The 27,446-nt window shown below is 45.6% G+C and overlaps 1 protein-coding gene across 2 annotated transcripts in view; it reads left to right on the top strand.

The window, feature by feature from the left end:
* Positions 1-23,289, top strand: part of SLC45A2 (solute carrier family 45 member 2) — a 32,698-nt gene extending 9,409 nt beyond the window's left edge. The window contains exons 3-7 of one of the 2 annotated variants that reach the window (XM_029216897.1): positions 9,887-10,212; positions 14,346-14,489; positions 15,161-15,284; positions 19,636-19,850; positions 22,275-23,289. In XM_029216897.1, the coding sequence (XP_029072730.1) occupies positions 9,887-10,212; positions 14,346-14,489; positions 15,161-15,284; positions 19,636-19,850; positions 22,275-22,499 (1,034 nt within the window). In that variant the 3' untranslated portion in view covers positions 22,500-23,289. The remainder of the gene's footprint in view (positions 1-9,886; positions 10,213-14,345; positions 14,490-15,160; positions 15,285-19,635; positions 19,851-22,274) is intronic. The other variant, XM_029216898.1, reaches the window with a different exon arrangement.
* Positions 23,290-27,446: the final 4,157 nt, after the last annotated feature.

The raw sequence follows: 27,446 nt of genomic DNA, 5'->3' as shown, positions 1-27,446 counted from the left end.
GGGTGCTGCCCCACCTGAGTGTGGGTTCCCTCAGGCAAGGTACCTGAGCAAAGAGGGCCAAGGCTAGCTTAGAACTGGTCACCACAGCGGCTGCTGGAGAAAGGACTGGGATGGGGGTACCGAGAGGCCCTGCCGTGTCCACAAGGGCTGCCTGATTCAGCTCATGACTTAGTCCTGAGCTTTCTCACTCTAGCGTAGGTGCTCCGTGCTGTTTGGTCACCATTAGTAGGAGTTAAAGCATTTTGCAAAGTGCTCAACAATTTACCTTACAGTAAAACGAGCTGTTGCAACTCAGAACTGAAATATTAGTTCTGCAGGCTTAAAGAAAACTCATGGAAGCCACAAATGGCTCCAGAATCGGGCCCATTAATGACTTGACTATTTCTAATCTTTAAGCAAGAACAGGAGTCAGATTTTACATGTCACGTCAGAAAATGAGAAGTTTCAAGAACCTTCTCTGAATTAGGGTAGCAGTAGTCATTCATAGACTCAAATCAAGAAACTTGCCTTTAGAAAATGTTGAGATAAGGTGAATGCTTTTATGGGAACCATTATTGCATTAGACATGTCAGCAGCTTTCGCAGGAGCACAAAACGCGGTCTCAGTGCTCTTACCCTCTGTGGCAAACACTCCCCCAGTTCTCTGCGTGCGTGTGTTTGATTAAGGAGTATATGATTCTGGCATCGCTTTGCTGCAAATTTTTTAGCCAACAGTATAACCGCTGCTCAGTAGTGGAAAATGTTGGGTGAATCTTCATGTCTGAAATGGGTGTGATTCCCAAACCCCAAACTTAATTTAATTGCGTCTGTGTTAAGCCCCATTGGCACAGGATGGAGAAAACTTAGTGTCAGTCCCTTTGGAATATTCTCCCACCCCTTTCCCCAGGGGTTGCATCTAAATTCTGAGAGCTTAGAGTAGAAAGGTTTCAGGGCAGGGAGGATTTGGGTTTTAGCATCGTGTGTTCACACTGGCATTTACTGGGCTGTCCCTGGCCCCCCGGTGTCTCAGTGGTCGGACTCAGCTGCTCACAGTTGCATTCGCTCTCAGCCTTGTCTGCACGGCCCCTTCAGAACCTGGGGATTCTCAGCTCCCTCCACCCCCGATGCCATTCTGCTCTTCCCACGCCGGCCCGTATGAGGGGAGCTCTGTGACCTGCAAACTCTCCGTGCTCTGATTTCCTTGTCTCTAAATTAGAGATAAAAATACAGTTGATGCTCCCTATTCATGGATTCTGTATTTGTGAAGTCATCTGCTCACTGAAATTTATTTTTGCCGTCACAATCAATACTTGTAGCTTGTTTGAGATCACTGCAGGCATCTGCAGAGTGGAGGAGAAAAATTTTGAGTCATCCCATGTGCTTGTTCCCGGCTGTGGTTGATCAAGGTGACACTCTGACTTCTTGTTTTGATTCTCACACTGTAAACAGATGTCCCTTTACTGGAATATTTAGTGGCAATCTTTTTCTTTGCATTTTTTTTGGTGATTTCACTATTTACAGCGGCCCTAAATGTGGTGCTGACAGCACTGTCTCGGATTCATAAGTGCAAGAACGTTGTGATGTGTCTTATGGAGAAAATATGTTTAATAAGTTTTGTTCAGGTGTGAGTTATAGTGCTGTTAGCCATGGGTTCCATGTTAATGAAACAGCTGTATATTAAAAAAGATATCTTTAAGCAGAAACACACGTAAAACAAGGTTATATGTTGATCAGTTGATGAAAACGAGACTAGAGGCTCACATGGAACTTAACACTGTATTTCCCCTCAGAGCAGTAGTTTACTATTCATGAATTCAGGGCTTGTGGAGACTTTCTAGAACGTAACTACCACTAATAATAGGAATCAGTGGTAGTACCTTCCTCAAAGGGTTGTTCTGAGGATTGTATGAGTCGTAAATGTCAAGCACCTAGAACAGAGCCTGACACACAAGCTCATCTATCTCCATCCACCGCATAGCCATTTCTTTCTTGAGGTCTTAATATCCCCCTGGGGTCTTCCCAGGAAATAAAGTGTTGGTCCCTTCTGCTCTTGGATCCCCCAAGCTACCTGGAGGAAGGAGGTTCTGAGGAGTTTCCCCACCTCCCATCCTCCCACCCCAACTAAGCCCAAGGAGGAAGGAGCACAGCCACCACTGCCTTAGGGATTCGCCAATATAGGCACACCCATCATGAATGAATGCCCTGCCTACCCTGGGAAGCCTTGTGGGTTTTTTTGTTTAATTTTTAAAAATTATTTTATTTATTTTTTGATGGGGAAGAAATAGTGACTTTATTCAGAAGCCAGCAACCCAAGAAGATGGTTCCTAGAGAACCATCTTAATTCGGGGTAGAATTTGGGCTTCTTTTGTGCGAAGGGAAAAGGGGAAGCGGGAAGATTTGGGATTAGAGGGTGAAGGCAGATTGCAGACTTCTTGGAGCCACCTGGCCTTCAAGGAAGCATAGCGTTTCTCTGTTCTTCTGCTTGCTCAGCAGGCCGGATCACAAGGCTCCTACAAATCTCACAGCTCTTGCATTGTGTGTTTGTCTTTCGGTTGACAGTTTAGTCCAGCAGCAATGCATTCAAGGATGGACGTGGAGCATTCCAGGTCAGACAAGCAGCTTGTCCTGACCCTGTGTCATCCACCACTGCTTCCCAAGGCCTGTCCCCAGGCTCACACCTGCGGCTGCAGGGGCATCCCCTTGGGACCAGGTGATGGGGAAGGAAGAATTCCCAGCCCGGTTCTCCATCGGTCAGCTCAGTGTGAGGGAGATGGGGCCTGCACTCCAGCCCACTCAGGGGTGGCCCGAACACCAGGGTGAGGGGCAGAGCGGCAAGCAACTTACTTTCATTGGACCCTTGTCCCCAGAGGAGAAGCGTGTACCTGGGTGTGGTTGCCAGTGCTCCCAGACCTCAGTTGCACCCCTCAGGAGCTCGGAGCGCGGACCCCACACAGGAGTCCACGCCATATGTCATCCCCAGTGATGGGAACACAAGCTTGGGTCTGCCAGTCACGTCCCACACCTTACCACCCCACTGGACCAAGCAGAGGGTGGGCACCCCTCCTGGCTCCAGTTAGCCTGCAGGTCAAAGGCCTTTATGAGGTGCTGTGTGGCTGTAGGTAGAATACATGGGTCCAGGACCACAGGGCAGAACTGGGCAGCTCTGCCTCTTGTCGTTTCCTGGACCACTGGTGACTTCATGCTCTCCGGCCCTGGTGCTCTGGGCTCTGTGGGTTCAGAAGTTCTGTCTCCCAAAGCTTCCTTCAGGTGACACAAAAAGGTGCTGTTGGGCTTCCCTGGTGGCGCAGTGGTTGAGAGTCCGCCTGCCGATGCAGGGGACACGGGTTCGGCCCCGGTCCGGGAAGATCCCACGTGCCGCGGAGTGGCTGGGCCCGTGCACCATGGCCGCTGAGCCTGTGCGTCCAGAGCCTGTGCTCCGCAACGGGAGAGGCCACAACAGTGAGAGGTCCGCGTACCGCAAACAAACAAACAAAAAAAGGTGCTGTTGACCTAAGATCTCTGGATGCCCCTTTGTTTCTCATGCCTGGGTCACAGACAGGGCCACTTGACTCTGGTCCGCAGGAGGAGGGAGGGCTGCTCCACATGGGGGAGCAAGGTCCCCTCTTGCCCAATTTTGATGGTAAATGGCCATGTGCAGCACTCTTGCCCCCAGACGGTCACGGTGACCAAGGCCTAGCTAGGTTTCTCGGAGAAGGGGCCACATCACACAGTAATCCACCGGGCCTAGCAGAGCTGGTAGCTGAGGCTGAGCAGAATGTAGGATGGATTCCAGCATGAGAAGCTTCCTGGGGTCCTGGAGGGGCTGCTCACAGAACCTCCTCCAAGGGGGCCGCGTGAGCCGCTCAGCGGTTAGGCTGCGGTGGACGCCGTGATGCACATTCAGACCCACCGTCATGAAGGAAGGACTCACCCTCACTCCTGAGCCTGTGTTGCCTCGGCTTCCTGGCGGAAGCCTTGTTCTTCAGTCACATTTTCTACTGAATCTACCATCTATGCCTTTGGAGCCTGAGGGCCTTTGAAACTCAGAAGCAAGGAGATACATTCTTGTTTCTCTGCTTTCTACGTTCATGTCCTTGCCCCAAGCAATGAGGCATCCTGGCTCAGCTTGAATGTGAAGGAAGGGCCCAGGGAAGTACCGGCGTAGTTGTGGGTGGACGGAAACCATTGTCAGTACTTTAAATATATTATCTCACATCTCTTAAGAGACGAGTTGCCTTGTAAATCTAACGGAGTGTCAGGTCTGCTTGTGTCTTCCCTCTTTTTGATTGATTTTCCTTGTACACTCAGCCTCCAGGAGGGCAGGTCCTGTCTGTGTTGTTCATTGCGGTACCTCCAGTGCCCAGCACAGTTCTTGGTGAGAGTAGTCCCCCATCAATTTCTGTTGATCAACAAATGGGGTCAAGGTCTCTCTTTCTCTCTCTCACACACACACTCATACACACCTAGTAACTGGTACTTATGTTAGCTCTCTGGGATTTAGTGTGTATGTGTTTGGTGTAGGTAGGAACCTAGTCTGACACTTTCATTGCTATTTTCTGAGCACGTAGAAAAGAATGAGAACGACTGTCTCGTGAGCCTCCCGGGAATGTGGAGGTCTTTCGTCTGTCACCTTGCTGGGGTATGGAAGCTGGCAGCACACTGCGAGCTCTCTCACCTTGAGCTCTTTCTCCGTCAGCGTGGAGGTTGTTCAGTCACACACCTGAAGCAGGGAAGCAGTTACAGGCATGTGGTATGTGCCGCGTTTGACTCAGACAGACTCTCTTTAGATTCCTTGGCCCTGAAACTCTCCCAGTTTCCTATTTTACCTATTATAGTTGTGAACAAAAGAAAAAGGAATACATATTTCTATACGCTTGGACTTCTTCCAGGAGGAACCGTTGTTCAACCTGTATCATTAGTTATGAAATACAATATCTGTCTGCCGAGCCATTCGCTCTCACGGGGTTGGCTCTGGTGTGAGTTTGACATCACGGCCCGGCTCTGTGAAGGAGGAGCCTTCTTTATAAAGAAGGCTGGACCACTTGTGGGCCTTCCTCGTAAAGGCTGGTTATCTAACGTGGCAGCAGGTGCCCGTTGGAAGCTCCAGCTTATGATTTGGCCAGTAGCCCGGAGATTGACTCCAGGACCCCCAGGGAGGCTGGTGTTGGCAGCAGAGATAAATGTAACCTGGATGTAGACGTGGGAGTTGATGCTGACCTCTGTTGCAGCTGCGACGACTAGGCTTTGTTCAGGAGACTATTTTGAAGATAAAATTCTTAGTTTAAGCAGAGGAAGTAAAAAGTAAAGCATTCAGTAAGTTCCCGCAGCCCTCTGCTGGCCCTCATCGTACTGAAGGTGTGAATAGATCAAGTTAAATGTTTCCATACAGAGTTTTAATATGGTGCCTAGTAAAATAATATCCCCAATGGCCTACTATTCCTTCAAGGCATGTTCTAACTTTTAGTTATGTCTCACAGTAGCTTTGGGACAAACAAAATCATTTTGCTTATTTTTCCCCCCTTCCCCGAGAGAAGAGAGGATTGGAATACTTTCAGATACTTGTAGCATGTTTTACTTCACTGATTAGTGAGGGAGCCGACAGGGAAGACATAAAGAACAGTTTCCCCAGGTTCTTGCAGGATAAATGTATATGTGTGTGTGTTTAGCAAAAGAAAAAAAATACTAGGTTAGATACAAATCTGATTAACCTTCTATGAGGCAGTATAACTCCTCTGTAATAGTTCTACCAGGTTACAAATCATAGAAACCTATTAATACATGCAAATTATCCTTAGTTTTACAGGACTGCATATCACTGTGCTTTATCAATTGTGGCTTGTCGGTCAAATATCCTATGACAATAAAGTCTCATTCCCAAGAATATCAGGTGAGGGTGGAGCAGTTTGCTTGCAAACTGCTCTATCACCTGAGTACTCAGTGATATTTGGACTAGCAGCCGTGGTATCACTGGGGAGTGTGAAAGGAATGCAGAGCCTCAGCCTATACCTACATGTTTAAAATCAGAACCTGTGCTACAGATTGAATGTTTGCGCCCCCCAGAATCCATATGTTGAAAACCTCATGCCTAATGTGATGCTCTCAGGAGATGGGGCCTTTAGAAGGTGATTAGGTCATGAAGGCTCGTGAACGGAATTAGTGCCCTCATAAAAGTGGCCCAAGAACGTTCCCTTGCCATGTCTGCCAAGTGAGATTACAGTGAGAAGATGGCTGTCAATGAGAAAGTGGGTCCTCACCAGACACCAAATCTGCTGGCACCTTGGTCTTGGACTTGGCAGCCTCCAGAACTGTGAGAAAGACATGTCTGGTGTTTATAAGCCACCAAGTTTATGGTATGTTCGTTATAGCAGCCCGAACGGACTAAGACAACCTGTATTTTAACAAGACACCTGTGTGGCTCATGTGCACATTGTGGAGTCTCAGAAGTGCTGCTTTATAACGATATTTTTAAAGATCAGGCTCTTAAACAGTTCTCTTTCCAGGTTTGAGATACATATTTTTTCCACCATACTTGCTACAGGCCACACTAGGTCAGTGGTTAGCCCAATTCTCAGCCCTCAAATGAGCCCCAGATTCTAGTCACTGGGCCTAGAATGACAAAGTCCTTTCAGCCAGCTCCAGGCAGATCGTCACCCTCTGTGCAGCAGTCAGCTTCTCCTGCTTCTGGATGAGGCTTTGGGATTAGGGTTTCCGTAGGAAGTCAACAGGGCACTTGGTTTGGGACCTCGTTCTGCCACTGTATGTGCTGGTGCTTTACACGTATTATCATGTTAACCCTCACAAGGCTCATACAAGGAGGCGTCACTGTCCCCATTTTCAGAGAAGTGCCCAAGGTCACGTGATTAGAAAACACACAGGTGGGAATTGAAATCAGCATAATTACAAACCCTTCCTTCTCTGTGGTCTCCTGTCACTTACCCACCGTAGCCTGCGGTTTTCTTATCTAATTCAACTAGACGAGCTACACACATCCTTCTACCTCTAAAATCTTTGGATTCCTTGATATGTTGAACTCTTATGAGCTTCATGCTGATTAAGAGAATTCTGTAATAATAAATAAACTCTTCAGAGCCCCTCTGTACCGTTTGAGCACCCAGCCCACAGTTCTCACATCATTTATTACAGTTTCTTTTAAAGCAGCTGTTTACTTATCTGCTTCTTCTGTTTGTAACTGTCTTCTGAGGAGGAGACGACTGGGCTGCTGTGGCTTATTTACCTTTATATCCCCAGAAGTTAGTAGCGTTTTCTTATATATTTAGCACTCAATAAATATTTATTGAAGTACACGACACTAGTGGATGCAAACCTAGACTAGGAAACCCTTCAATTGTGGGACTCAAGTGTTCGAGCCAATATTTAATATAAATCCATTATGTTTATATCCACATGTTTGTATTCATAAAATAAAGCCACCATTCTGTTGCACAGTGGAGGATTTATTTCACACATCCATTCTTTCAAATGGGCAGGGGTCTTCGGTTCTATATTTTCTCTGCTCAGTGGAACAATAGGTTTGAAGGAAAGAGGCATACATGATAGGAGAACTTAATGGCAGTATGACAACCATTGATCTAGTTACAAATGATAGTTTTGAAAATGGAATGTGTAAGTTTTTCATAGGGTTAATTAAGATCAGGGGTTCTCAGCTGGGGCCCATTTAGCCCCGTGAGGGACATTGGGCAATGTCAGAGACATTTGTGGTCGTCAAAACCAGTAGAGAAGTTGTACTGGCATCTAGCGGGAGAGGCCAGACGTGTTGCGAAATATCCTACAATGCACAGAACAGCCTCCAAGAAAGAATTATCCAACCCCAAATGTCCGTCGTGCTGAGACTGAGAAACCCTGGTTTAGATAGGCCCTCAGATAATGCTGGGTTTTTAGTACATTCTTTCCGGTTGAGTGCTTGACTCAGCACACGACCTCTGACATCCACGGCATCTCCATGACTGAATAAAGAGCATCATTGTCTAATGGCGATCCAGACGCACCATATGTCCCAGAGCTCCCCTCTGAATCAGCAACAGTGTGACCCCCTCAAGGGCCTTCCGTTCTCGGAGCCTACCAGGGCGCCCACCGTCCAAACAGGTCACCGTATGTGCCACTGATCTGTTTATATATATGCACATCACCCATAACTAGGCCACATATTCCTTGCTGGCAGAGAACATGTTTTTTCATTGCACCCCATTGGCCACCATTTCCCATAATTCCACCTTAAAATGCTTTGTCACTCAGGGCATGATAATGATGCCGTCTTTTTGGAATTCAATGGTTAAACAGTTGTTTATCTGTAAATATCCTCTATGATAAATTGCAACTAGACAGACTGTGTAGTCACCAGAATCATCCATTCTCCCACCATTCTGGATAAATTGGGATTCATATTATTTGGCGTTCAGATCTGTGTTCCTGGGGTCAGAGTTTATGGAAGTTTAAATGTTTAGGGTTAGAGATAGAGAATTCCTTAAGCTCTGTTTTCTTCCTTGATTCTCTGATTTGTGGGGATGTTGTCTTTATCTGGGAAATAAAATGGAGCCTTCACTCACACAAGAAAAATAAAAAACAAACAGAAAGCTGATCTGACTAGGTAGATATTTGTCTTTGTTAAGGCATGATGGGAGGTTGATATGTAAAGGTATTTGCCAGAGGATCAGCCCTACGAAAGCTTGTGCTGTAGGTAGAAGGTGTGTCTGGCACTCATCTGCTTACTTCCCTGGACAACCTCCCACCCCATGGTACAGCCCCGCTGCAGCCCGCTGTTCTCAGACATCACTGGCGCCTGCTGCCAGAAGGACCATCTGAGGAGCACTTAGTATTTGGGCGCTGAGACATGCAATGTCTTGTCTGTACCAGGAGCACTTGCTTTTTAAAACAGGAACCCAAAAGAATGAATCACTAATGGTAGAATTTCAAATATTAGACCATAAGGGCAGGATCGATTTTGAGAAGTCTTTCCTCCCTCAGGTCACACTGTCTTTAAGTGTAAGCAGGTAAAGGAGGCACCAGAAAGACTTCAGGTCCAGGTCCTGTGAGAGGATAAGATTTTTAAAAATTCATATTTAAGCTGTTGTTTTTATTTTTCTCTGTCTGTCAACTGGGAACAAGTACCTTTAGCTTTTTTGTTGTTTTTTATTTTATTTTACTGAAGTATAGTTGATTTACAATGTTTCAGGTGCACAGCCAAGTGATTCAGTTATACATACATGTATATATACTTTTTCAGATTCTTTTTCATTATCTTTCATTAACTTATCTTTTTCATAAGTTATTGCAAGATATTGAATATAGTTCCCTGTGCTGTACAGTAGGTCTTTGTTATCTATTTTATATACAGTAGTGTGTATCTGTTAATCCCAAACTCCTAATTTATCCCTCCACCCACACCTTTAGCTTTTCATAGATGAAAGAAGACAGATTCTAAGGCTGTTAGGTCTCTGCAAACTTGTGTCACCCTAAGAAGCTTATTAATAGATCAACAACAATACATACTTATATTTTATTGCAGTCTGAAACTGGTTTTCTTTGGAGCCCTTTAGGGCCAGGAATTTTAGTTCTTAAGCAGTTTAGAAAGCTGTAGGACTTCAGATGGTGGTACTATTTACTAAGCGCTTACTACGTGTCTGGCACTAGTCCATTTTCCAGTCGTGACCCTACCAGTAAGTTGCTTTTTTATTATCATCCCCATATGACAAGTGAGGAAGTCCAAGGTCACAGCAAGTGCATGCTAGAGCCAGGCCTTGAACCCATGCTTCCTGGCCAAGGTGTCTTAGCTTCTCCCATCATAACCAGGCTGCCTACGCTGTCCTCAGGGAGCTTTCCCATGGAAGGAAATGGAAAGAGAAGATGCTTCTAAATAATACTAATACAGCTCTTGCTTGCTTGCTTTGCAGGTTTGGGAGGTGCCCTGGGTTACGTTTTGGGTGCCATCGACTGGGCCCACCTGGAACTGGGAAGACTGCTGGGCACAGAATTCCAGGTCATGTTCTTCTTCTCCTCGTCGGTGCTCACTTTGTGTTTTATTATCCATCTGTTCAGTATCCCTGAAGCCCCACTTAGAGATGTTGCCAAGGACATTCCCCCACAGCAAGCCCCTCAGGACCTTGCATTGTCATCAGACAGAATGTATGAGTATGGGTCTATTGAGAAAGTTAAAAATGGTTATGTACACCCAGAGCTGGCGCTGCAGGGAGAAAAAAACAAAAATCCTGCTGGACAGGTAAAGATGCAACTTCTTTTTTATTACCTTAGGAAAAATATTCTTGTTCTTGCCTTTTGTTCAGATATTTAAAAATGATTCTTTGTCTTTTGTTTGCTTATTTGATGTGAAAAGTCTTGTGAATCCTCAAATCCCCAATAGCTATTATCCCTTGGAATTAAAACTTTGCACCTAATAGAAAAATGTGTGCATTTTCTTCTAGTCCTCCTGTCTCTTACTCTTTTCAGACCGTCAAACCAGGGAAGATGAAGCCAGTTGAAAAATGTAAGGCCATAAGAGAAGCCTTGAATCATCCTCAGGACACAAGAAGTATCTTCACTTCTTAGATTAGGATTATAAATTTGTATTCCAAATGACAGCATCCCTGGGTAGGGAACTGGAGGAACTAAGAGGTTATTGGGATGAAGCCTTCATTTTATCTTGATCACACAGTAAATAGAGAAAATATGAGAATATAGGTTTCCGGAGACCTGCTTAAACCTTTGCGGCTCCAGGCTACCTGGGGGAGAACACTCACACTCCCTGCTGATCTCAGTTAGGATGGAGCCCCCTCGCTGTGCAGTTCTGCAAGGCAGCACGGGAATCATGGAAGAGCCATACGATGGAACCCATTCGATCCTTAAAGGATCTGTGTGTTTTTGAAGATTTGTTTAAGACATAATATATCAGATAAAACACACATACATATACAAAATGATCTCCACTGTGGGAAAAGCTACGCAGATCCAGAGAAAAAATAGAAAGGATATATACCCAAAATGTTAATTGAAGTTATTGTCTCTGGGTGATGGGCTAACAGGTGGTTTTCATTTTCTTTTCTAAACCCTTCAGTATATTCAACATTTCTATAATAGACAAGTATTACTTTGAAAATAAAGAAAAATAATGTCAGGGTTTAAGGAACAAAACAAGGCAGGGTTTACTAAAGATCAGTAGCTATTATAGATTATGCCTGCCTCTTTGCCCTATTGATAGATTATGACTTGCCCTCAAAGGGTCACCCAGCAGAGGCTGTCTTATTCTACCCCGAGGCTGTTGTGATGATCAAATGAAATCAAGTGAGTAGAAGTCTTTTGAAAGGCATAAAACCCTCCACACCATTAAGACATGCATCAAATGTAATTAACTTGTATTAGTATGTGCCACACGCACAACACTGTAGGCTCTGAATGGTTCTATTATGTGACTTAAAAAATAAAAGCAAAACAACATAAGAAAAAAAAAAAAGAGAAACATATCTTAGGCTCAAAGCCAAGCATCTGATACCTCTATTCCAAAAGTGCATCTTGGGAGCTTCCAGCTGAGCAATGGGTGTCTCTGAGGTGTCAGGGCCGAGGCCCTGACCATCTTGTTTGTCAAAGTCATTACTTTCCAAAACGAGGGTGGCTGTGCAATTTGAGAACTGGGATTTTTTTTTTTAATGGCAAGAGGCCTGAATTATTTCATTTATTGTTCAAACTGGATACCATAAAATCCATCTCTAGTTCCTCCATGCCATCAGTTACTCCCTTCAATATTTAGTCTCCTTCTGGTGGCACTTTTGTACAGTTCTCTCTCCCCCTGATGGCTCTGTGCCTTTTTCACTTATAAATCCATCACCACCCAATGTCCAGTTGACAAAGGTGCATAACGTATGCAGTAAAACATTTCCCAACGGCTCAGAATCATTGCAAGGGCTTCACAAAGGGAAATGACGCCTCAGTGAATAAGAAGCCAGCTGCGTTTTCATTCTGAGTTAAAATACCCAAAGGGACTTTAAGTATTTACATTCACAGCTTTTACAGAAAGACTAGGCACAATTTTGAAGCTCATATTTATTTTTGGAAGAAAAAAAATTAGGTTAACAATGAAAGCAGGCTGAAAATTATGTATAAGGCAGAAGCATAAATTAATGTTTGGAATGAGACTGAATACTTGCTGGTCAGATTCACTTTTTAAAATTTTGAATTTTTGGAAAGAAAGGAAAGAAAGTGAAGATAAATCACTTTGAGGCATGAAAATCAGGCTGTTGTTTCCCAGTCTATACCTTTCATTGCTTCTTCCTGTGGTCAAGGAAAAAAGTAATAGTTCTTCATTGGATTTCTGTTATGGTCACCATTTATTTTGACAAATACCATATTCTACATGCAGAAAATGTTTATTTTTCCTAACTCCAAGGTAATGTCTATACTTTTTAATACTGATTAAGTGTAAAAAAATCAGTTGAGGCATAGTCATAAATACTACAAAACTGATGAATTAAAAAAATCAACTTGTACAACGAACCTACAATGAGTAAATGTAATTTTCTGCATCAAAGAATAAAAAGCATTATCATATAAGGTTAAGAGCTATGAAACAATTTGCTATTATAGTTAAAAGAGAAAATCTCAGGAGACTGTCTTATAAATAAATGAGCCAGGACCCAATATCATTATGTCAAGACTCAGAATAAATAAAAATCTGACAAGAAAGACCCATTACCCCGTCATGGTTAATGTTTATTGTCTCAGTGTCTTCAGGGCAGGTGATTGCTTAATATTCCTGAGGTTTCTTTCTTCTCTCATATGACAAGCTATTAAAGGCTCTTTCCATTTTTTGTATTTCAAAACAGTTGTGTCAGTAGTTCAAAATTTTTCATTCTCTCAAGGCTACTGATACCAATAAATTATAGCCTCTGGTTTTAACATAATTTAAGTCTAGATTAAAGAATTGTGGGCATATGTAGTCATTGTGTGTGTGTGTGTGTGTGTTCTACAATGTTCTCACTTCTGACTTGACATAGGGCTCGTCTACACCTGTTGGCTGATGGCAGGATCCAGAGAAATAAATTAGGAGGAGGTACCTGGCCCAGAGCAGGGAGCTGATTGGCTCTATGTGGTAGTTTTCTGTTGCTACATAACAAACTACCACAAATTTAGCAGCTTAAAACCGTACCCATTTATTATCTCACAGTTCTGTAGGTCAGAAGTCTGGGTGGGCTTAGCTGCATTCTCTGCTCAGGGTCTCAAAAGGCTGAAATCAAGGTGTTGGTGAAGCTGCCTTCTCCTCTGGAGGCTCCAATGGGGAAGAATCAGCTTCGAGCTCATGCAGGTAGAATCCAGCTTCTTGTGGTTGTAGATGTCCTTGTTTTCTTGTTAACTGATGATGGCCAGGGATCACTCTCATTTCCTAGAGGCCACACCCAGGTCCTTGCCAGGTGGCCCCCTTCACCTTCACAGCCAGCAATTCTTGAGCTTTGAGACTTTCTGGCTTCCCCTTCTGCTCCCAGCCAACTGGGAGAAATATAGAGAAAACTCTATGTTTTTTAAAGGGCTGATGTGACTTGATAAGGGTCACCCAGGTAATCTCCCTATTAATTAACTCAAAGCCAACTGATTCGCAACCTTAGTTATATCTGCAAAATCCTTTTGCCATGTAACGGAACAGAATCATGAGGATGGAGATCATAGAGGCCATCTTGGAATTCAGACTACTACATTTTAAGAGTCAAGAAAGAGGCTTCCCTGGTGGTACAGTGGTTAAGAATCCACCTGCCAATGCAGGGGACATGGGTTCGATCCCTGGTCCGGGAAGATCCCACATGCCACAGAGCAACTAAGCCCGTGCGCCACAACTACTGAAGCCCGCGCGCCTAGAGCCCGTGCTCCGCAACAAGAGAAGCCACCGCAATGAGAAGCCCGCGCACCTCAACGAAGAGTAGCCCCCTCTCGCCGCAACTAGAGAAAGCCCACGCGCAGCAACAAAGACCCAACGCAGCCAAAAAAAAAAAAAAAAGAGTCAAGAAATCTAAGAATTTAACCATCTAGGGGCTGGCTTCGATCTATGAGCTTCATCCTCGGCAGTAGTTCTGTTGTTCAAAGATAGGAAGCTAGATGTGTCTTACATCTTGGCTCAAAGCAAGCTTTATTTCCAGTCCCTTCACCCTCATGTCCCCAAAGCCCTGTTCCTGACCTGAAACTGCTAAGTACCTGTACGCACTTAACAGAGCACCTCTTCTGAGAACGCTCAGCGGAAACCTGGGCACCGCGCCCAGGAAGTGCGACCTCGTGTGATAGTCTACTGACGGATATGTAACACGGCCGTATGCTTTGCTCCCACAGCTGGCTGTGTGTCTACACTGAACGTCACACCTGTTTGCTCTTTTATTCCAGACTCGGAGGGCAGTGACCATGAAGTCACTGCTGAGGGCGCCGTTGAGCATGCCTCCCCACTACCGCTGCCTTTGCATCAGCCACCTCATCGGATGGACCGCCTTCCTGTCCAACATGCTCTTCTTCACAGACTTCATGGGCCAGGTAAGGGGCATGTCTGTGCACACGCTCATTATCTCACACACCAGTCCCTCCATCAGCACCTGTGGAGCTTCTGAGCCAGCCTCTAAGATGGGCACAGCAAGAGTGTAGGAAAGAGTACCTTCAAGGAGCTGGCTTACAGAGATTCCAGAGGGAAGTTGCTACACCCTACACAACTAGAGGACACTATGCGATGGGACCAGTACTTGATCAAATACAACAAATAAGGAAGAAAAATCAAGGTGAACTGTAGCGGTCACAGCAGGCTTAATAAAGGAGGTGCAGTGTGATTTGGATCTTGAAAGGTGAGAAGGAGTTGGAGAGGGAGGGGTGAAGGAGAAAACATTCTAGGCAGGGATAGGAATGGCATGTGTAGAGATGAGTCAGAAGCCTGTTGGTTGTACCAGAATATGGGTGGCCGGGTTGCCTATGGCAGGTAGAGCCAGCTGTTAGGCAGAAGGAGGGGTGTTAAAAATCCAGGGGGATGTTGTTTAGACTTTATGCATTAAGACCTCCTGAGGGTCCTTGAATGGAGGTGTGAAAGGATGAAAGGGTGACGTGCTCATGGGAGAATGAGGTCTGAGTCCCAGGAAGGGGTGAAGAAGCAGAACGTGTGAGAAGGGGTCCTTACCACCCTGCACTGGTAACTCAATGGCCCCAAATCTCTCTTGCAGATCGTGTACCATGGGGACCCCTACAGCGCACACAACTCCACAGAGTTCCTCATCTACCAAAGAGGGGTCGAGGTTGGATGTTGGGGTTTGTGCATCAACTCTGTGTTTTCCTCACTTTATTCTTGTGAGTCTCCTCCTCCTAAGGATGTCTTCTAAGGGCTAGCGGAATCTTGGATTTTATACATCTGTATTTCTATATTTATTTTTTTGCTCTCTAAGATGGCAGATTCTTGATAAATATATATGGAGGGCAGGAAAAACTATTTCCTTAGAAAGGACCGCATCAAGTAGCCTTTTCCCTAGTGAATTCTGGGTATCATTTTCCTCAGTGATTACTTTGTACTTGCAGTCAGTGGGATCCTGATCAAAATACTTTGGAAAGTAACAGGAAATCTTGTAAACAATATGGTGAAGTATTGGATGGATGAGGGGTAGCCACAGCCAAGATTATTGATTAACGCTAGGTCTGTGTTCTGCTGGAATAAGGGCATCGGTAGCGTTTCATAGATGTGCTTATCAGTCTTGACAGAAAATGAGGGATGGTTAATATGCTAGGTGACAAAATGAACATATAAAATAACTTAAGCTCAGATGGGCGGGTATGTTACAGGGCCGCTCTTCCAGATTGAGAACAACAGCTTACCTTCTCAGACGCCAGCTTTCCATGGGGTCTGGAGTCTATTAACCCCCCCTTGGCTAAGATTACCTGTGAGGACACTGTAAACAAAGGGATTTCTGGGATTGGTTTTAAATAAGTCCAAACGGATGTACTCCAACTCTAGGGCATCACACAGGCTTGTTTTGTGCTTGCTAATTTGTTTGGAAGTCTCCAAGTGCTGTACACACTGAATTAAGTAAAAACTCTGGCCTATAAAACGTATGCAGGTCCCCCATTTGGAGTGGAAATCTGAGAGCTTCTCTAGCATTGTGGGGAGAATAGCTGGTCCCCAGGGCAGACCTCCAGGCTTTGGACAGGCCCAGGGGACAGCAGGGGTATGGCCGAGGTTGGGGGGGAGGCGTTGGGGACAATCCCTGTTACCATTCTCAGGGGCATCATTCTGTCACTGAACCGTGCTACTTGTGGGGATGGAGGCTGAATATATATAATGACCCCTAGTCTGGCATTTAGCCCTTTGCTCAGCCAGAGCGCAGTGGGAAACCTGCTTCGAGATCAAGAAAAATCTCTTCAAAGTATAGCACAATTGGGAAAAGGGGACCTAACATAAGCATATTCATGAGCCCAATAATCATAAAACCATAAAATTCATTACTTTCAAATTTATGGTAACCAAATAGTGGTGGCTTCAAGCTTACATTTCCTCAGCAAACCCATTTTTCCCCCCTTAGAGTGTACGAATTAAGAAAACTCCAGGGTGCTTGCTTCGGCAGCACATATACTAAAAGGAAAGAAAAAGAAAAGAAAACTCCAGGAGGACGATTTCAACTACCTAGAATCAGGGAGTGTTAGACTGAAAGGATTTAATAAATTATCCATCTCAATCCCTTTGTGCTTTCAAGAGGTGGGGGGAATATTTACTACTATTCTCATTCTTGTAAGAGGAAAACATTTTTCTAAAAGTCATTAGTATTTGAATTTTGTGTCAAGTTTAACTTGTTTTCCTCAAAAAAATCCCTTCTAGGGACCCTTCCATTAGTCTAGTCTGAGTTCCTGTATGAATTTCATGGCATTTGAAAATTCAAAAGCATGTTATTTTTTAGAGCCTTTCCAGTTAAAATCCCTGTGTATAAAGAACACCTACTATTTGAATAATTTTCTAAAGTTATATTAATGCATAAATCTATGGGATCCCTATCACTGTGAATTAGAACTAAAATTTTCTTTATAAAATACCAACCAGCCCTACCCAAGGATCTTCAGGGGCTCTCGTGCCCATAAGATAGAGTAAAAGTCCTGATCTTGGCACTCCGGGATTCACAGTTTGGCCGGGCTCACACTTGGACCTTTGTCACTCCCACGCAGGAACTCCTCCAAGGACCCACTGCACAGACGTTCTCACCTCTGTGTATTTGCTTTTAGTTTCTTCCACCTGAACTGCTGTTTCTACCTCCCGACCCAGACCCAACTCCAATATGTCCCTCTCTGTGCAATCTTTCAAGTCTTTCCCTCTGCACTCCAACCCACTCTGGGCAGAATCAATCATTTCCCTCAATTCCAGAGCACACCAGATAACCCTGTATTCTGGACTCATCACATAACATCAGGCGCAGACCCAGAATTTCTATCCAGACAGAGCTTAGCAGTGTTATCTGGCTGCTGGGCGGGGCATGGGGAATGGTGATAAGGGACTTGTTTTTAAGCTCCTTTGCACAGCAGGCACACTTAGATCAATGAGTATAGCCACGCTGAGTACTGAAATATAGCCAATTGTTCATATCATACACTACTATCCATAGCTGGGGCTTAAATCAATCATTTCCCTACAATCCTAAGGAGAAGTACAGTATGAGTTGGCGTCAGACCCAGCAGAGGACAAGTCAACTTGGCCCTTAAACTTATTGCTTTCTCTTTATGAATAAAGCATTCTTTGCTAGACTTTCCATCTTCGTAGTGAAGTTAGTTATGTTTCCAAATATCTCTTTATCCTCTTTTGCCTCCTTCCTGGCTGGCCTATACACTTAGTGAGAGCATTTCCCTAATGAATACTGATGGTTATCTTTTAGGTACTGAGACAACTTAGATTACGTTTTCCACATAAATGTAATCATTAAGCAAACAGAAACTGACCTAAATTTATACTGCTTTTATTCTCAACCTTGACAACAGCCCTCCAAGCATGGCATGAATTTAATAGAGGAAGCACTGTTGCCCACTTAACATTTTCAGAATTCCATAATTGATACAAATGTAATACATAATTGATACAAATGTAATAAATATTAGGTTTCTTGTCTATGCAATGTAAATCCAATAATTATTTGAATAGATATGGAAAATTTCACTCTTGAGTAGGCACATTTCTAGTATCTATCATTTGTGTATCCCCTGGGTCCATGTGTTCCAGTAGAATGGGGCAGAGGAAAGATAAGGAAAGTACGGATTAAAAGCCATTTGCAGCAACATGGGTGTACCTAGAGATTGTCATACTGAGTGAAGTAAGTCAGACAAAGAGAAATATCATATGATATCACTTATATGTGGAATCTAAAAAAAAAATGATACAAATGAACTTATTTACAAAATGGAAACAGACTCACAGACTTAGAGAAAGAACTTATGGTTGCCAGGGGGGGAAGGGGGAGGGGGGAGGGATAGTTAGGGAGTTTGGGATTGACATGTATTATGTAACAACCTAAATGGGAAAATAATTTGAGAAAGAATAGATACATGTATATGTATAACTGAATCACTTTGCTGTACACCTGAAACTAACACAACATTGTTAATCAACTATACTCCAATATAAAATAAAAAGTAAAAAAAAATAACCAATTAAAAAAGGAAGATAAAGGTTTTTTTTAGGGATTTTCCCTACTGTGGTGGAAAACATAGTAAAATGTTTTAAAGCTGAATTTCCAATTTAAAAAAATGAGCTCTACCATGAGTTCTTTATGAGCAAGCCAAGTTTACCCGCTGGGAGGGGACCCCAGTTAAAAGTCAACCATATTCAGCAAACTCTGTATTTATTGAAGTAATGATAGCCACCATTAACTGGATGTCTTCTGTGTGCTTGGCGCTGGGCTGGGTGATTTCCTAGACGTTTTACTTCATTTGATCCTGATAACAACCACCAAGAAGGGTTTTATTAGTTCCATTTTCTGATGAGGAAACTGAGGTTTTGAGAAGTTGTGGAACTTGCCCATAGAGGGTGAAGGCGCCAGCGAGGGGGAGGTGTCCGGTGCAGCAGGACCCCCTGACCAGCCTGGGAAGGGCTGGCAAGGCAGGGAGAGCATCTACAGGTGATGTATGTTCTTTACTTCCTTCTCAGGTTGTGCAGATGGCATTCAGGTGGGGCAAAGAAACTGAATGAGCTGGATCATTCTGTGTAATCTGGTTGTGTTAATTTCCTCCAGCCTGACTTTGGGCTGTGGGGCTAATAGAGACCTGGATTGTCATTTTGGTCTTGTTAGGCTAGATCTCTGTGAATCGGAAAGATACCCGGTTTTCTTCCATGGCTTGCTGCCCCAGGGTCCCATAACCAAGGCGGGCTTTTCAATCGCCTCTTTTGCATCCCGTTGCTATTCAGCTCCCCAGTACACAGTGCCTGGTCCTTCCCTGCAGAAAAGAAAATCGACCCAGCAAGGCAATCTCCAGCTCTTCTTTACACAAAGGATTCAAAACTTATTCCAAAAGCCAGCTGTTTTCAAGCACAGATAAGGAGGTTCTTCTGTTCCTGACTCAGTGTTAAAGGAAGGCTAAAAAAAGTGAATCTTCAAAAGGAAAGGTTGTCTGAAATTATGAGATGATGTGAGGCACTGCCAGCTGTAATTTCTCCCTCTCTTCTCCCCACACACAGACTTTCAGAAAGCTTTGGTTCCCTACATCGGATTAAAGGGTCTTTACTTCATGGGGTATTTGCTGTTTGGCCTGGGGACGGGCGTCATCGGGCTCTTCCCGAATGTCTACTCCAGCCTGGTCATGTGCACCTTGTTTGGCGTGATGTCCAGCACCCTGTACACCGTGCCTTTTAACCTCCTCACCGCGTACCACCGTGAGCAGCAGGAAGAGCAGGTGTGTTGTTGAACCTCTGCACCGAGTGACGTCCGGACTCACCTGGAGGCTGGGGGAGCTTGCTAGGAAAATGTAGAGCAGAGCTGGAGAACAGGGCTTCTTGAAACAGCAGCACTAAGATGTCCAGCCACATGTAACGATGGTCTAGCCAAGGCCTGACCACTTTCCCAGCCCACCCCCTCCTTACTCTGAAGCCCTGTGCACCTGGGAGCAGTCGGGCAGGTACCATTACTCCCATTAGTCAGATTAGGAAAGGTGAGGTTGGTAATGCTGAGAAACCAGCCCACAATCACACAGAGACAAAACGAGGGAAACTCTGGGCTCATGACATGTCCAGCGTACCTGCAGTGCTTCTGGATGCCACAACGAGGGCCCAGGCCCTCAACCACTGCAGAGGTGCCTGGTGCAATTTCCGGGAGTTACTGGTTGAGCAACGTTTTCCTTGGAAGTCCGGGTTTTGGTAAGTCATGCCCTGTGTGCAGGGAGGAAAGCTGGTCGCAGGTGGTCATCTCACCAGCTGCCTCAAGGGAGGCCCGCCCCATCTCCATCTCGGAACTCAAGCCAGAGGGCAAGACCCATGCTGCGCTAAAAAAGCACTAGGTTCGGTATTTCTGCTCTAAGATTACCATGTTTTCTTATCCAGATATGCAACTTTTCCCCCTGAAAATAGGCTTACGTTTCTTTAACTGTAAAAGTTAAAGAGATGGCTACTAGCTTAATGCATCACAGTAGGAAACAGCAAAAACGCTGAACACGCGTCCATGTGACCGCAGCGCTGGCCTTCTTTTTCATCATTTGATCTGGTAAACACAGCAGGAGAGAGTTGCACCAGGTGTTAAAACCTTTTAAACAAGAGTTGTAGCTGTCCTCTTCCCTGGCAGACATGGTCACTAATGTTTCAGTGCATGGCAGGTGCTTTGCTGCTAAAGAGACAGCTATCATAAAGAACTATCCCTCCAAGAGGGAGTTGGATGGTACTAGGCCCAAAACACAGAGGCTTGGGACTCAGAGAACCCTGGATTCAAATCCTGCCCCCCCCCCGATTTTGACAGCTATGTGACACTGGGGATCTTATTCATTTATTTATTAAATATCACTCAAAATGAGTTCACGTTTAGATGGGGTAATACAATCACGTGGTTCAACAGCCACAGTGATATACGTGTACGTGTGCATCATGTAGCTCCCGCCTACCCCTCCCTCCACTCTTTCCCTGTCCTCGCCTCCCCACCCTGGGCTCCTACATGTAACCACTCTCGTCAGGTCTTTGTCTATTTTTCCAGTATCTTTTAATGAAAATCCAGCGATTATGAATCTGTTTCCTTATTTTCCCTTTCTTATTCAAAGGATAATGTGCGTTTTCCTGCACGATGATTTTTTCTCATTTAATAGTATAGGAATTATCATTCAAACTCTCAGAGCCTTAGTTTTCCGATCAATGAAGTGGGAATGACACACCCACCTTAGAGAGCTGTCGGAAAATTAAATGAAACCAGATAGTGCAGGTAATCTGCCTAGCATAATGCCTACCTGGCACCTGGCAAAGACTCAGAAAATGGTAGCATTATTGTTATCACGGGGCCAATGATTACGATACGTGCATCTAGGGAGGTGGTAAGAACGAAATGAAGTAAGGTATGTGAAAGAGCCTTGCACAAGGCCTCGCACATATATGATACCCAATAAATGGCAATGTTATCAACCAGTTCCGACCAAATATCAAACTAATCTTAATATTAAACTAATCTTAATCTACTAAGCAAGAAGCAACCATATTTTGAAAGGTTGAATTGCTTTTTTATGTTGCTACCCCTACACATATCTGTGATTCAACATCCTTCTAAAAATGTTTGAACTGTAACCACTAGGGAAGAGAAGGAATGGGAGATTTACTGAGCTTCTACTGCATTGTATTTATTGACTTATTGATTTATTGAAGAGATAATTTTGCGTTCTTAACCATTGAACTCCCATAGGTGTGAACGGTGGAATTTAAGACTTTGTGGCAGGTGGGGAAGAGCGGTGCAGGAAGGGGGGTGGAGCTTGAATCAGGAGTTGATAAACTGTCTTCTTGGCCGAACGTGGTCTGCCACCTGCTTTTCTGTACAGTCTGTCGTGTACAGGCACGACAGGAATTCTAGGAATTCTCTGACAATTTTAAAATGATTTTTAAAACATCAGTGGAAGGATAATATTTGTGACAGGGGAAACTTACATGAGATTCAAATACCCGTGTCATAGAATTCTGTTGGAAGGCCACCTTGTTTACGTTCTGCGGCTGCTTTTGCACTGCAACTGAGATCAACAGCCCACAAGCTGCAAGTATTTATTACCTGGCTTTTTATAGAAGAAGTTTGCTTGCTGCCTTCTGCGCTGAAGGACAGTCGGTGCAGATCAAACGCTGTTCCTGTGCTTCCCTTGCAGAGGCAGCAGGCCCGGTGCGGGGGCCCGGACGGCAGCGTGAGAGGGCAGGGCGTGGACTGCGCCGCCCTCACCTGCATGGTGCAGCTGGCTCAGATCCTGGTTGGAGGCGGCCTGGGCCTTCTGGTCAACATGGCCGGGAGCGTCATCGTCGTGGTGATCACAGCCTCTGCGGTGTCACTGATAGGCTGTTGTTTTGTGGCTCTCTTTGTTAGATATATGGATTAGGTCAATAAAGAGACATCGTTCCTAACCCCAGACACAGTGGAGCACACGGCAGGAGATGGCTCTTTTCTTTAGCTCTGCACTGTTTGTATCTGCCCATTGGATGCCGCGTGTTACGACTTCCGCTGCGGTGATCTGCCCGCTCCTCGCTCTCAGCCAGCCCTCTGCACATCCGGTTCCCTATTTCAGGCATCATTTGTCTTAGGAGAGACTGGGCTATGCCTCCATTCACTGGGGGCAAATGGCAAGTGTGGGTGACGGCACCTCCCCGGGCCTTTCTCCCTCCGTCTCAGTGCAGCGGAATGGAGAGGCAGGGTCTGTTTTCCACAGGGCATTTCAGGCCTTGATGAAACCTGAGAAGCAGACTAGCACGTCCCTGTGATGCTGGGATTTATGCTGTGATGTGATTTTTTTTAAAACCTGGTGTCCATGTATAGTTGGCGGGGGGGAATAATATTTTTCGTCAAATTCACTGTAACTCAAAATATTGCCAATGATTTATTTAAAGATATTAATTCACTCATCTTTAATTCATATTTAACTCGCTCATAATTAATTCATGCTAATTTATAATATCCCTGACAAGTCTGCTTGAACATCTCATGCTGGAGGATTTACTACTTTTGAAACAGCTCATCTTATTGACACAGTAAAAATCTTTCTCTCCAGTCTGCACTTTTGTTCCAGCCGCTGGAGTCTCTATGGAAGCCTTTCAAAGAACTGCCTTCCATTTCTCTTCTCCAAGTGAAGCCGTTTTCTCAGCCAGAGGTCAGCATGGTTTAATAGAGAGACCATGAGCTTTAGAGCCGGGCTGGTTTGGGATCCTGGCTTTGCTGCTCCCCAGCAAACTACAGACCCACCCAAGCCACACTCGTTCATCTGCACATTTGGGGTAATAATTCCTACCCCAGAGAGTTGCGACCATTTGTAATACGTTAACACTTACGGAGTGCTTACCACCATTCTCAGCGTTTAACCTGTGTTAACACAGCAATCTTGAGAGAGGCTGCTGTTACTGATCTCCATTTTACAGATGAGGAAACTGAGGCAGAGAGGCATTACAGAACTCCTCTGAAGCTACACAACTCCTAAGTGGCAGAGCTGGGCCTCGACCCCAGGCACTCCGGCTCTGCTGTTTCCGGTAAGAGCAGCGCTTGGGCTGACGGTCTCTGCACTAGAAAAATGACAGCCATTGTCACTATTTTTGAAGGCTCACCGTCCTGCTCTCCCAGACCTCGATCCTTCCATCCCCAGCCTTTCATAAGTGTTTGTCTGAATAACACCGGATGTGCCTGAGTGGTGCGGAATGATTTGCCCCCATGTTTTTACAAGTTAAAAAAAATGTTTGTGGTTCTTCCTCCTGCCTCATCTTAGAGTCTGATAGCGTAGTCGTTGCCTCAGGTGAATTTCTAGCTTATCAAAACCTCCCATGTTCGAAGGGTATTTGGAGAAAGGAAACGAGCTGCTCTGAGGACAGGAACGTGGGGATTTGGGCTGTTCTCTGGTTTTTCTCCTGTGTAGCAGGATGGATGGTTTGGTAGAGTGGCCAGGCCCCTGCAGTGTCAGCTCATTTGGGGGTAGGGGTTCCGAGAAGAGGAACCGTGCTCTGGGGGTTCTTTGGGTTCTCTTTCGCAAAACTGCTGGGGGCACAAGGGGCGCAGGCCCACTCCCAACTTCTGCTTTCCGGGGCCCGGGGTGAGAACGCTGATGAAGGCCCATCCCTCCTCCCCCCACCCTTAGCCCCACCCAGCACTGTGAGGGCCCTTGTGTGCACCTGGGCACCTGCACACCCACAGCCTTCCCAACCCCTCCAGCCTCTACCACACCTGCAAACAGCCGCCCTCAGCCTCCCCTCGCACCTAAGTGTGCAGAGGCTCAGCGGTGTCGTTCACCTTCCGAAGGACAGGACCCCCGGAGCCCTTGTAGACTCAGGGCCACTCAGATGGGGAATTCTGACGTCTTGGGTACCGGAGCATAATCTAGAAGGTGTGGGTGTGGAGTTCAGGCTCCAGGCGGCTCTGGATTCCTTGCCATGTGGGAAGGGGTACAGGTGGGAGGGGAGGACAGAGCAGTGCCCTCTAATAATCAGAGCCAGGGCAGGGGTCCTGGCTGCCCGGGTCTGAGGGGAGTACCAAAGAGTACCAGCCGAAGGGCAGGGCCAGATCCACTGTCACCGCGTGGCAGCCTCCCTCTCCTTCCCAGTTGCTCCAGTGGTCTCAGGCTGGGGCTGTATTCTCTCACACTCACTCTCCTCTCACCACTTGTGGGCTTCCAGGCTGCTGCAGTTCTCTTGGTTGCCTCCGTTTTGTTTTACGAACCTGATCTCTGCTGCTCTTGGGTCGTGGCTGGGGCAGTGCTAGCGTGTGTGGGGCGGCACATCGGGGGCACCCCTGTGGATCTGGGCACTTCTGGTTTGTGTGTGGGGGGGGTGGGGGGGGAAGGAAGGCAGCGACTTACACCGCAGCGGTCGCCCCTTCCTGCCTCCTGCAAAACACGCAGCTTGCTTATCCGGCAGCAGGCTCTCTGGGCTCCCACAGTTCATCCCATTTTCTCCAGATTAATTTTTTCCAGACCGGGCTGAGCTTTCTCCTCAGAGCTGACCGTGCTGTTGCTTCACTTATCAACCTCTGAGCCCTGCTTTCCTCCTCTCCGCAGCGGCACTTATTTTCTGCCCCCCAGTCGGGTCCCCCTGCCTTCTTCTAGTGTATTCACTCCCAAATGAAGTTACCACACTCACATGCAAAAATATTCCATCTTCCCCAGTCTTCCTTCCTCCCTCTCCGCCTCACGTTATCCATCTGAGCACAGCAGGGTCATGACTGACTTAGAGGAGTGACCGGGGAGAACACCTGCACCCAACCCCACAGTGTGGGTGAAGCCAGGGCTTCCAGGACCCCACGTGACACAGCACCCAGCATTACGAAAGAAACAGCACCCAGCCGCCTCTCCTGCTTCACCTACCTCTTCTTGACCTCTGCAAGCTGTGGAAATGGAATTATGTGCTGAGTTCAGTGTTTATTTCCTGATCATTTCTCCAAGGACTGCTCAGGTGATTAAAGATTTTGAAATGAATGACTGGGTGAGCTGGGAGGGTGACCTACAGCTGAGGGTCCTCTTACCTGGACCCCCAAGAAGTCAAGAGTGGTCATCTCTGACCAACCACAGGGCATCAGGGCCTGGTCTTTATTACAGGGGAAGCTCTTTTCAGATGGAACACTGGATGGGTTATGGGATGAAGAAGGGAGCTAGAGCACACAGCCTCTCTCTCTCTCTCTCTCTCTCTCTCTCTCTCTCACACACACACACACACACACAGAGTCACACTCAAATGTTCAAATACTTTACTCCCTTAACTTCATTGAAGTTTGAATGAGTGAATAGAATCCAGTTTCAAAAGCCTTTAACCACCTTTGGGAACCTAAGTACTTGTTCTTAGTGTACCAATGACATATCCTCTCTGAGACAAAAATGTCTCATTCCCAGACAAATAAAGCAAGTATAGGGATATCTACATTCTTCACAGAAATCCTAGGAAACCCTGCAGGAGAAAGGGAAGCCACACGGCTTTGCTTCCCTCCCCCACCATGCACCTGGCATTCCAACCTCAAAGCCTTCCATCACTGCATTTCCTCAGCCTCAGACACCCTCTCTATGTGCCCACTCCCCCGTCTCACCTGCCAGATCTGCCCATCTAAAGTGTACCTATTTTCCTAGGTCCATCTCAAATACTGCTTTGGCCAGGAAGTCTCTGATCCCCCAGGAGAATCAAGCTTTCCATCCCTGTGTTCCTATAGATAGCACTTTCTTTTAGTCCTTACTATGACATTCAACTCACTGTCCCATGACTCATTTGCCTTGTGTACATGGCGCTGTCCCCTTCTAAATGTCAGGAATGTGTTTGTGATCCCAGCACTCAGGATAGAGCTAGGCACACAACACGCATTCAAAAAATAAATTGCTGATGTCCCCTGGATTTGACCATTTCCTTGTTGATGCTTTTGTCCTTGTGACAGACAGAAATCTTGGTCTTTGCTCCCTCTAGCCGTGTTCTCAGGAGTCCTCGGGTTTGGGTGGGGATGAGGTGACTCGTTTCATAGAGTTTTTTCACGAAGTCCTTGCCCCCAGCCCCTTCTGTTTTTCTAGTGCCCAGAGGCACACACTTCAACATATTTCCCCCAAAATCCTGGGCTACCCACACATTATTTTATCGTCAAAATTGAAAAGGCAAGTTGCTTTAATAAAGAGAATCTCTCTGTAAATGTCTAATACCAGCGTTACACATAGATACACCACCATGCTACTCTTTGTTCTTTGTGGGTGTTTACTTGTTCATTTATTTTGTATTTTGGAGACAAGGAGGGCTTACAGTTCAGTTTTTATTAGCCCATTGGTCCTCAATATCAATATCAGTAAGTTTTCTTTCTAAAGGGCAAAGAGAGACTGATTTGACTACTTTTAAAGAAAAGCATTTTTCTGTTTTCTGAAAAAGGTAACTCCTCAAGGCTACTCAGGATTGAGGACGTTAGGCAGCTTTGGTTTTTGTGGCAAGGCCTGAGTGTTTGCACTGTGTGTGTTAACAGAAAGCAGGGCCAGGGACGCTGGGGCCGTGCAGTTCCCATTTGGAGCCTTAAATCTCAGACGCTACTGGGAATTTCCAACAAAATCACAAAACGATTGACAGTTCCAGAGGCTATTTAAGCAGACATGTTTGTATAATGATTATTTATGGTATTAAAATAAGCACACCGGTAGGTGCCTACATTACCTGTTTTTTGATCCCAAACTAGGTCGCCAAAGAGAACAACCGTAGCACCTCGGTCAAAACTGGCAGCTGGATGGGTAGATTGTTCGATCCCCACTCTGAGCAGCCTCAAGAAAGGACTACTGTACCGTGACCAGAACAGAATTGTTATGAGAAATGTGTCACCCTTCAGATGGTCCCATACACTG

The sequence above is a fragment of the Monodon monoceros genome, unplaced genomic scaffold, assembly GCF_005190385.1.
Source record: "Monodon monoceros isolate NGI ecotype Baffin Bay Population unplaced genomic scaffold, NGI_Narwhal_1 Super_Scaffold_12, whole genome shotgun sequence".
In the NCBI taxonomy this organism is placed as follows: Eukaryota; Metazoa; Chordata; class Mammalia; order Artiodactyla; family Monodontidae; genus Monodon; species Monodon monoceros.
The sequence above is the reverse complement of the archived record's forward strand: the minus strand, read 5'-3'. Positions and strand labels throughout refer to the sequence as shown.